We start from the raw sequence: 11,472 nt of genomic DNA, 5'->3' as shown, positions 1-11,472 counted from the left end.
GAGTGTGAGCAAACCCTTGCTCATATCTAAAAATGTAAATAACCTCACTAAGACTGATATCAGAGTACTCATGTACTTTCATTAGCATGTTATCTAACATCTGTCTGAAATACGAAACTTACTTAATTTCTTTTAGGTTCATCATGTAAATTGTTGGGCACTTGGCCTTAATGCAGCAAAGATCTCCAACACGGGACTAGTTTGAAGTAAGAGTTGCAGGTACTGATGGACCTTTACGCCCTTAACACTGTGTCTCTGCTGATGAGCTTTGGGAGGCCTGGGTAAGATTGTCAATATCAAAGAGGGCTGAGTCCTCACAGATTTTACACTAGGCCAGCAACCAAAATAACATCTCACACAGATTAATTTTAGCAGGGTGGCACATGTCTAGCTTGTAAAGTGTCAAACTTTTTAACAGCAGGTATCTCAATTGTACCTGTCACCAAGAGTATGGGTTGCACAAGAGTCATTCCTCTCCTGTGCTAAGCCAGGAACTGTCACCAGACTATAGCTCAGTCCTGATCTTCTCTTCAACACAATGATTTAGCCATGTACACACAAGCCAATCCCTGCTATTTTCAGAGCTACTTTAGTCTTAGCTTCCTTTAAATGAGGCACTTAACTGACATGCCCAGTGTCAGTGAAAGCTCTGGTCTAGTCTGTGTGGGCAGGCTGATGCTTTTCTGAGCCCACGCTTCAGGCTTAGCACCCTGAGCACATCTGCAGCAAGGACATGAGTGGGTGGGGATGTGGTACCAGAAGATGGGGTCGGTAGACTGATGGAAGGAGAGTGCCTGGGGATTCAAGACTCCAAAGGTTGTCACTACTACTGTGGCAACCTTAAATATTTCCAAAACAAGCCATTATTCCCTCCTGCTACCATTTGGAAGAGCTATGACTTACCTATAGCAAGTGGAGCAATGGCATCATAGAAAGACATCTCTTTGTCATTAGACAGAAAACATTTTCCAAACCTATAGATTTTAATGGAACAACATGGAAACATTTTTTACAAAGCCATTCTAGGGAGCTCTGTAACCGGGAGGCAAGCAGTCATTCTCTTCAAATTTCAAATTGAAAAATAATTAAATGAAAAAATAATTATTTTAGATCATATTGCACTAGAGTTTTCCCATACAATTTGGTAGAATTGACAAGTCTGAAGAAAACCTGCATAGTTTGGATCAGACTTCCAGTGCCTGTTTACATCAGGCACTGAATATGTCTAATCCAGTATCATTTAAATGCTAGTCAAAAGAGTTGCATCTCCACTCTAAAAAATGCTTTGCATTGTTTTCAGATGACTACAAACAGTCCCTCACATGTTCATGTTACAATGCATGGGTGGGAGGTCCACCACATGTGAGGACAGTAACAGATGATGAATTTCAAAGTGATTAATTCAGCCTGAATTAGCTGCTCTTCCTGCAAATATTTATAAGACCAGAACCAGAAACTACTAAAACGTTGTTTGACACTGGAATGGTGCCACTTGCATGAAAGACACATTGCACAGGGCAAAAAGGTGATGGTGTCAAGGGAGTTCAGAAGAAGCCAACCTTCAAAGGTGCCGCCAAGAGCTGGAGGAAACCTGGCAGAACTCCCTGAACCAGTGGGGCTGTGAAGACAGTGATAGAAGACTAGAACTAAGCACATCTGTAGTCTCCTTCCTCCCATGCAAAAGGAGAGATCCCTAGCACAAATTCCCTGACTTCAGAGGGCATTCTCTAGGTCTGTGTGTAGGAATGGCCAAAAAAACCCCAAACAAACCCTTCTAAGTTTAAAATGGTAGCTGCTCCTGAAATGGGAGATTAAAGAATAGCCAATAGGAAAATGACAGCATGGATTTACTAGAAGAAAACACTAACCACAGATGTGCTTGTGACCATAGAAGCAGCAGGTAGCTGAGCTGACCTAATAGTTTTGTGCTTTCATTCTTTGACTCTTCTTTTTGAGATGCTAAGACTGTGTTTGACTGCTAGAGGCTTCTTCTGTTCCATTAAAATTGGGTTTGGACCTTAAAGTGTGGAGTGTTGTGCGTGGTTTATGGAGAGGAGGATTTTTATCACTGACTGGTAAGGCCACACCTGGAGTAGTGGCTTCAGTTCTGGCTTCCCCTGTATATGACAGATGTGGATATTCCAGAGAGAGCCCAGCAAAGCACCCTGAATATGATGAAGGGACTGGAGCATCTCTCCTGTGAGGAAAGGTTGAGAGATCTGGGACTTTCAGCCTGGGTAAGAGATGGTTCAGGGAGATCTTAACAGTGACCTTGATCAGTACCTTCATGTATCTAAATACCTGAATGGAAGGTGTAATGAGAAGAGAGCAAGGCTCTTTTCAGTGGTCCCCAGTGACAGAACCAGAAACAACAGACACAAACCAAAACACAGGAGATTAATTCTGAATGTCAGGGAACACTTGTCTATTGTGAGCATTGCTGAGTCCAGGGAGGTTGTGGTGTCTTCTTTCCCAGGGATGTTGTGGGGTCTCCTTTCTTGGAGATACTCAAAAGCCATCTTAACATGGTCTTGGGCAATCAGCTCTGGGTGCTTCTTGAGCTGGGGAGTTGGACCAGGTGAACTACAGAGGTCTCATCAAATCTCAGCCATATTGTGATTCTGTGATTTGGTGAGGAAATGCAAAGTTGCTGAGCACACAAAAGAGCACTCTTTAGTTAAGGACACAGTAAGACCTTCGAAAATCTGCTGTTTAGTTAGAAGGCATGTTTTCCTTTGGAATTTTACAAATCCAAAAAGGTCTCTACTGAAATCCTGAATTCAACTTTGATAGTGTTTTCACTGAAGACCCTAAGATAGCTGTAGCCCTTCATGTACCCTCACATCACTTAATGTCTGCACCTGGTCAGTGGATGGAGCTAATCTGCATGACTGATCCGTAAGACACTGGCCAGATGGCTGGGCCCAGAGAGTGGTGGTGAATGGAGTCAAATCCAGCTGGCAGCCAGTCACAAGTGGGGTTCCTCAGAGCTCAGGGTTGGGACCATCAACAATCTTGATGAGGGGATAGAATGCACCCTCAGTAAGTTTGCAGAGGACACCAAGTGGGGAGGGAGTGTTGATCAGCCCTAGGGTAGGGAAGCTCTACAGAGAGACTTGGACAGACTAGATTGATGGGCTGAGGTCAGTTGTATGAAGTGCAACAAGGCCAAGTGCCAGGTCCTGCACTTGGGCCACAACAACCCCAGGCAATGCTACAGGCTTGAAGAGTGGCTGGAAAGCTGCCCAGCAGAAGGGACCTGGGGGCTCTGAATGACAGGTGGTTGAATATGAGCCAGCAGTGTGTCCAGGTGGCCAAGGAGGCCAGTGGCATCCTGGCATATATTAGAAATAGTGTGGCAAGCAGGACCAGGGAGGTGATTGTCCCTCTGTACTCGGCATTGGTGAGGCCACAGCTCGAGTGCTGTGTCCAGTTTTGGGCACCTCAAGCAAGAAAGACATTGAGGTGTGGGAGCGTGTCCAAAGAAGGGCAATGAAGCTGGTGAAGGGCCTTGAGAACAAGTCTTATGAGGAGCAACTGAGGGAACTGGGGCTGTTTAGTCTGAAGAAAAGGATGCCAAGGGGAGACCTCATTGTCCTCTACAACTACCTGAAAGGAGGTTGTGAAGAGGCAGGCACTGGTCTCTTCTCACAAGTAACTGGTGATAGAATAAGAGGAAATGGCCTCAAACTGTACCAGGGGAGGTTTAGACTAGACATTAGGAATAACTTTTTCATGGAAAGGGTTGTCAGGCACTGGAACAGGTTGCCCAGGGAGGTGGTTGAATCACCACCCCTGGATGTATTGAAAAGTCATGTAGATGTGGTGTCTGGGGATATGGCTTAGTGCTGGACATGGTAGTGTAGGGTTAATGGTTGGACTCAATTATCTGAAAGGTCTTTTCCAACCCAAGTAACTCTGTGACTATATGAGGCACAGTCAGATCATTAGTGAAGTTGTTCAACCTTAAAATATTGGTTTTGGGCATACACCACTGATGACTGGGCTCCACCTGACTTCACGCTGTTCACCATGAATTTTTGGATCTGGCAGTTCAGCCAGTTTTCATTCCACTTCACTGTCCACTGTCCACTCTGGACCTTATTTCATCAGCTTATCAATAAAGGTGTTACAAGCGACTGTGCTGAAAGCCTGGATAAACAACACCTTTTGTTCTCCTCTCATCTACTGAGTTAGTCATCTCACTATAACAGGATATCAGGTTGGTCAGGATGATTTGGCCTTCACATTACCTTCTTGTCCTTTATATGTTTGGAAATCACTTTCAGGAGGATTTGCTCAAACAGCTTCCTGGGGATCAGTGTGAGGATGCCCAACCTGTAGCTCCTGAGATTCTCTTCCTTGTATTTCTTGAAGACTAGAGTAACATGTGCTTTCTTCCAGTCCAGTCCTCAGGAACCTATCCCAATTACCATGACCCTTCAAAGATTATTGAGAGTGGCCTTCAGATTACATCAGCCAGCTCCCTCACCATTTGTGGGTGCTTCCCATCAGGATGTCCAGATTTTTTAACTATTCCCTAACCTGATCCCCCTCCACTGAGGGTTTGTCTTCCTTGCTCTAGACTTTCCCACTGGTATTGTGGATCTGGTATTCCTGAAGATGGATCTTACCAGAAAAGGCTGAGGTGAAGAAGGCATTGAGTGCCTTGGCCTTTTCTATGTCCTTTATCACAGGAGCCCCTGCTCCATTTAGCAGTGGATCCACACTTTCCCTAATGTTCCTTTTGCTGCTAATGTACCTGTAGAAGCTCTTCTTGTTAACCTTCGTGTCCCTCACCAGATTCAGTTCCAGGTGGGCTTTGGCTTTCCTAACTCCATTTGTATATGCTTGGGCAGTGTCTCAGGACACCCCTGAGTCACCTGGCCACCTCTTTTTACCTTCTTTTTTAATGGCTTATTTTTATATTAGTAGCTTCCTGTTGATCAAAGCAGGTAGACTGCCACCATATCTTGAGGTCCTGTATATGGGGATAGACCATTCTTGAGCTTGGAGGAGGTGGTCCTTGAAAATCAGCCAGAATGATAGACTATCCCAAAAGTAGTGAAAAGATTTCAATACAAAGAGAAGAAATGGGTTTTTTTAAATGAGAAGACCATACAAATTCAGAAGGACACATGGATTCCTGCAGTTCCATTACACTAGGATCCAGAGGGATCTTGACCAGCTTGAGAGGTGGGCTCATGCCAACCTCATTAAGTTCAATAAGTCCACATGCAAGGTCCTGCACCTTGACTGGGACAATCCCAAGCACAAATACAGGTTGGGTGGAGAATGGATTGAGAACAGTCCTAAGGAAAAGGACTTGGTGGTGCTCAACATGATCTGGCACTGTGTGGAGAACAGCCATGGGAAAAGAAAAAAGCCTTCTCTATCTGTCAAGAAGTAGATAAAGTGATATGAGTCCAGCTAAGGGCCAGGGCTTGCTGTGAGCAGCACTGTGAATGTTGACAAAAATCAGAACACTGTTTATCATGTGTTTGGTGTGTGATTGGCTATATCCTGGGAACCCAAGGTCTATGTATATGCAAAGGAGCAGGTGTGAGTACTGTTTACATTCTCTGTACCCTGATTGTTTATTCTCAGTTCCCACTGTAAAAGTATATAAGGGAGCATTTTTCTCATAAGAAATTATTCCATTGCTTCTCACCCTGGAGTCTGTGTCTTAACTGCCACAGCACTGTGCATTTGCAGCCTAGAAAGTCAACTGCATCCTGGGCTGCATCAGAAGAAATGTAGCCAGCAGGTCAAGGGAGGTGATTCTACCCCTCTACTCCACCCTGGTGAGACCTCACCTGGAGTACTATGTCCAGTTCTGGAGCACCCAACACAAGGAAGACATGGCACTCTTGGAGCGAGTCCAGAGGAAGGCTATGAAGATGATCAAAGGGCTGGAGCACCTCTCCTATGAAGACAGCCTGAGAAAGTTGGGGTTGTTCAGCCTGAAGAAGAGAAGGCTCCAGGAAGACCTTATGGTGGCCTTCCAGTACCTAAAGGGACCTACAGGAAAGCTGGGAAGGAACTTTTTGCCATGGCATGTAGCAAAAGGATGAGGGGTAACGGCTTAAACTGGAGGAAGGTAGATTCAGATTAGACATTAGGAAGAAATTCTTCACTATGAGGATGGTAAGACACTAGCACAGGTTGCCCAGGGAAGCTGGGGATGCCTTCTCTCTGGAAGCCTTGAAGGCTTGGATTCTATGATTCTATGCTGCTATGATCTATGATTCTATGCCTGGCCCAAGAAGAACATTGGTTAGTGTCGCAAGCTGGTACTGGGGGGCTTCCACAGTTTCCCACAGTTAGCCTTGGCCTTCATGTCTGTGGGGAGTTAGAGAAGATCCAGGTGATCTCTCTCCTCATCTCTTTTGCTGCACAAGGGAGTTGCACAAGGGGCTATTCCTGCAGCTCCCTTGCTTGCTGACCTGTGGGCAGAGAACTCATTTCCCTGGGCCATCCTGCCTGAGATCCCCATGCATGTCTGTAGCCCATCCTGGAGAGCCTCATCTTCCCTTGGGATCCCTGGCTGAGGCCTCTAAGGTGTCAGGGATAGCTGCTCCTGGCCATCCTGCCTCCCCTGTCCTGCAGCACAGCTCCACCTCTCAGCCCAGTGCCTGGTCCCTGCTGTGAACACCCTGCTCCATCTGAGCCTGCGGCTGCAGGGACAGCCTGTATGAGGGCTCTCCCTGGTAGGTCCAAGGCCAAAGAGTGCTCAGCCCTCCCTGATCAGGCTCCAGCTGGTAAGAAAGCCCAAAGCACCTTTTGATCAGGAATAGCCAGCCAAGCTTGTTAGAGGCTGCCAGAGCTTGTGAGAAGTCCCAGGCTCCTGTTGCTATCCTTTCCTGGTGGCAGCAGGCACCCTGATGTTCCTCAGGATAATTCAGGTAATCAGTGGCTACAGACTTTCAAAGACTGGTTTAATATTTCAACCAACTCTCATTTCAAATGGGTTTAGTCCTTTGCCATCCTTTAAAGATTTGTAGGAGCCATGTTCTGCTTGAAGATTTCTTTCCTTGTGTTGCTACTAGATTCTAAATTGGGCAACAGGCTATGCTGCCATCAGTTGGATTTTGATGAGTAATAGGATAAAAGACCATATGATGTGATTTTTAGAAATAGGAGGGGCTGTATGTGAGTGCTCTGGCAGACCCTCTCAACCACATAGCCCAGGTCCTGCCTCAGCTTTTATTAAAAAACCAAACCAAACCAAACACAATTCCTTAATTCAAATAGAAACTCCCTTAAAAAAAAAAATTAAAAAAAAGAAATAAATCATTTTTGTATAAGCAGGAGACAAATCTTCATCCCTGGCTAAATTCACTGCTCTCCTGAGTTCGTGTGAAATGCAAATGGGAGCTGGCATTACTCTGGCACACACAGTAATGATGAGTTACACCCACAGGAGGTCTCAAGAGGGAGAGTATCCTGTCTGGAAATCACCGGTGTTGCCTGTTTGAAGGGTTGTCTTGGGAAACAAAAAGGAGGTAAAGGTCACATCTCACCCTTCCTCTTATGTACCTCTGTCAGATCTCAGCCTTCCATTTAGAAGACACTGGTACAAAAGGAAGAGCTGGAGAAGACTTGGTTTCCCTAGACTTTTTGGTTTCGGTGGGACAGCATGGGGTAAAGCCATGGCAGATCTTGCTCACACTCCCATGGGAGCCTGAGGAATGTTAGGCAGAGGGAGATAAGCTGCTGAGGCCTACAAAGGGCCGAATAGTTTAGATAATGCTGCTATGCATTGGTGCTGCTCTGTAACCCTGACTGTAACTTTCATTCTAAGGATATACATGAAGGTTAAACATGCACCTTTATGACAAATATCTAAGCAAATATATGTTCATATCTGTATTTTTTTTTTCCTGTTCTCCTCTTTTGTTCATCATGTGTTTTGCTCTCATGGAATTAAAAAAAAAAAAAACAACCTAGTAAGTCTCTTACATTTCCATTTAAGTGAATTTTTTTCCAATTGCCCATGAACTACTTGGGAAAAGGAGCTGCAGTTCTTTGTTTTTTTAAGTTAAATACAACTGTGAGCTGAAAAAAACTCCCAAACTAAGAAAGACATGAGGCAACACATATCCATCTTATTTGGTCAAAAGCAAAGTCCACCAACGCAGCTTAGCTGATTCATTTCCTCCAAGATCTTCCTGACTAAAATAATATTTGGGTACCAATGACACACACAAGGGTAGCAGACCTTCTGTTGGCATTGAATGTGAAGAGCAGCAGAAAGAACAATTTTAAGCCAACTTTGTGCTCTCCAATACTTTGAAGCTCCAACCTATGCCCAGAGAGAAGAGTCCTCAAAGAGATTCAAACAGCCAAAAACAGTCAAAGCTGCTGTTCGGCTCTGAGTTGTCCCCTCTGCTGATGACTGTCCTCCTCTGCTGGAGGAGGGTAGAAGTGCCCTAAGCCACCCGAGATCCAAAGGTTGTGTCCACCTGCTCTAGCAATCCAGCTTCTTATTGGTGTGGAACGGGAAGACTGTCAGGGAGCAAAGCCAGGATTGTACCTTCCTTTAGGTGCACAAACCACCTTGTCACACAAAACTGAGGCTATGGATGTGCACGGGTGGTAATAGGTGGCTTCTCTGGGTGAGAGCTGCTAGTTTGTCAGCCTGGGACCAGGCTCAGCTTCGCCCCTAGGAAGACCCTAAAGGTGGCACCACACATCTGACCCATCCTAGGGCAAGAGAGATGAGAAAGCAACATTCTTCTATTACCAATGCAAGCAATTAGCATTCAGGACTAATCTTACTTTTTAGGATTAACTCTGCCCTGGCATCCTAATTCTTGTGCACAGTTGCACAGCACTGCTATTAATTATTTCTGGCTATTCCTTCTCTTTTATGTAGTCCTAAATAAGACTTGATTTCTTGAGTTCAAATCCCCAGTTGACAGGTACGGAGGTTTGTTGGGGTTTTTTTGAGTTTTGATATAAGATTATGATGCAGGGTATCTTCCATTTCTTCTTGTTTGAGCTGTGTGTCCCTCAGGATTTCCTAACAAGATTTGCAATTTTTTCCCTTTCTTTAGGATAAGAACACACAGGTTAAAGACAAATAAAAATCTTTTGAACTGTTTTTAAGATAAATGATGTGAACCTAGCTACTTTTCCCTTATTCATGTGAGTAGCCCTGCTGACTTCAAGGTCTTTGCTTGCATGGCTAAGTGTTGCTCGTGTGAATGATTGTGGCACAACTCACTGCTGTAAGTGGAAGGAGGGAAATTCAGCATCTATTTGGATATGGTTTCCTGTGGTCAATGAGAGCTGACTTCATTGCACAGCAAGCAGATGGGTATGCCTGGCAGCATGATCTCTTCTTATGTTTTCCAGACAGAAAACAGTGAAATCAGCCTTGTCGTTGATACAAATGGAAAGATTAAAGGCCGCCAGTCTCCTAAGCCATGTTTGCTTGTGTGGCCAACTTGCCCCCCACGTTCACTCCTTACCTAGTGGACTCCTGCTTGTAGATGTCGATGATGTTCTCCACCAGCAGGTTCCTCTGCAGCCCGTAGACGCCGTGCCGGTCGAGGACCACCTCGTGCCTGCAGGAGGGGCAGCGGAAGCGGCCTCCCGATGCCACCGTCGTGCCTCCCCGGGTCGGCAGGTAGGGGTTGGAGGCCTGCTCTTGCCAAGCGGCAGGAGGAGAGGTGAGTAAGGCCAGGCAAAAACATGAAAGCCTCTTTCAAAAGCACCGAGGCAAAAACGTGCTTGTAGCAAACCATTTGCTGATGTGCCCAAGGAGGTGGTTGAGGAGCTGCCCCCAGGAAAGCTGCTGGCAGCTGCAGGGAGAGGGGCTGGCTCCCCAGCTCTAACTCATGGCTGTGTCCCCGCAGCTCACAGGTGACACAGACCAGCCCTGGCCCCGGGGACGCTCAGCCTCAGCTTTGAACCACTTCCCTCCCCATGTCCTGCCAGCTGTTAAAAAGCAATTCTCTGAAACCTGTATAAATCTGCTTTTGCATTCATGTCAGACGCGCCGCTAGGGAAGCAGGAGGAAACCTACCTGGAAGATGTCGCTGGCGCATTTCCGGCAGAGGTTGTGCTGGCAGGGCAGGATCACCACCGGCTTGGTGAACATCTCCAAGCAGATGGGGCAGATCAGCTGCTTCTCCAGGTTGTCCATGGTTTGCTGCTCTTTGGAGAAGGACTTGTAGCTCAGGGAGGTGCTCATCCCTAGCTTTTCCGGGGGCATACGCTCAGGATCACGGCCTCGCGGAGGGGTTTCCGGGTTAATTTCCCTTGAAATAAGTCCAAGGCTGTGCTGTGATCAGAGGCTCTCTGGGCTGCTCTGGCTGGAGGACATTGTTCAAATGAGAGGCCGAAGGGAGCCGGGGCTGTTTTTAGCAGCGCGGCGTCACAAGATGCCGTCCTGCCGTGCCCATATAAGCGCGTGAGAGGAGGACAGGCTGGGACAGTTGACAGCTGGCGGGGGCCGGGGGGTGGCTGGCGGGGCCCTGGCTCTCCTCACTCGCACGTGGAGGCCTTCATCCCTCAGGGAGGAGGAGGGCGAGCGATAAGGGAACGCAACCCCCTCCCCGCCTTATCTCTGCGCGGCGGCGGGGAGTGCAGGGCTGCACCGACCTGCCCAGCCACACGCTGCAGCCCAGCGAAAACTCCGTTCTGAGCAGCCGTGGCTGTGGGATGCAGGGTGTAGTTTTGCCCGTGTGTTTCAGCAGGCTCCAGGATCTCCCCTTCCCAAGCTGTGAAGCGCAGGTGGTAGCTGGAGGAGACAATAGGAGCGATGGCTGTGCTGGGTAAAGAAGTGACCACCTTGAAAACCAGTTAAAAGAAACTGCCTGCCCATAGCTGTGCTTAACTTTCTTCCAATATGATTTTTTTTCCTCTTTCAGGAGCTGTAACATAAGAATCTAACACTATTATTCCAACCATTAACTCCACAGACTCTTAAATACACACCAAAAAACATTATTTTAATTTTCTGAGGGGAAAGAGACAGAAGAAATAGAGCGTGAAAAGCTTTCATTTGCACTGCTAGAGAATAGATGCTAATTGTATATGTTCTCTCTCTGCATAGTTTAATTCAAATATATTTCAGTTTTGGGCACTGCTCTGTTTGTATCTGTTTATTAGACACTGATATCCCTCTCAGCTTGGCACTTGTTCCAGAGTTATTTTTAAAATGACAATTTCCCAGATAATTTGTGGCATGTGATGCCTGATCTTAAGGGAAAGCCATCTGTGCTTCTACATGCCAATAATTTATCACACAACTGTACAAGCAATAAATACCTCATCCTCAATTTTAAGCCAAAGTGACAGTATGTACTGTAGAAAAATTACATTGCCACTGTACTGTACATGCGATCAGAGTATTGTGTTCTTTTTTAATCAATAACTACAATATTTTCTCTGTTAAGTGTCTTGTAGAAAGCTCACATGTTTATGTTACTGTAAAGGGCTCGTATCTGAAATATACTACAG

The 11,472-nt window shown here is 46.1% G+C and overlaps 1 protein-coding gene across 3 annotated transcripts in view; it reads right to left on the bottom strand.

The window, feature by feature from the left end:
* TRIM55 (tripartite motif containing 55) overlaps nucleotides 1-11,472 on the bottom strand; it is a 47,553-nt gene that overhangs the window by 28,180 nt on the left and 7,901 nt on the right. For 2 of the 3 annotated variants that reach the window (XM_009995551.1, XM_009995553.1), the window contains exons 1-2: nucleotides 10,034-10,326; nucleotides 9,477-9,649 (exon numbers count right to left, since the gene is read on the bottom strand). In XM_009995551.1, coding sequence (XP_009993853.1) covers nucleotides 9,477-9,649; nucleotides 10,034-10,222 — 362 coding nt within the window. In that variant the 5' untranslated portion in view covers nucleotides 10,223-10,326. Of the gene's footprint in view, nucleotides 1-9,476; nucleotides 9,650-10,033; nucleotides 10,327-11,472 lie in introns of those variants that run through there. The other variant, XM_009995552.1, reaches the window with a different exon arrangement.

The sequence above is a fragment of the Chaetura pelagica genome, unplaced genomic scaffold, assembly GCF_000747805.2.
Source record: "Chaetura pelagica isolate M959 unplaced genomic scaffold, ChaPel_1.0 scaffold83, whole genome shotgun sequence".
NCBI lineage: Eukaryota > Metazoa > Chordata > Aves > Apodiformes > Apodidae > Chaetura > Chaetura pelagica.
Note: the sequence above shows the minus strand (reverse complement) of the source record. Positions and strands in the feature narration are given on the sequence as shown.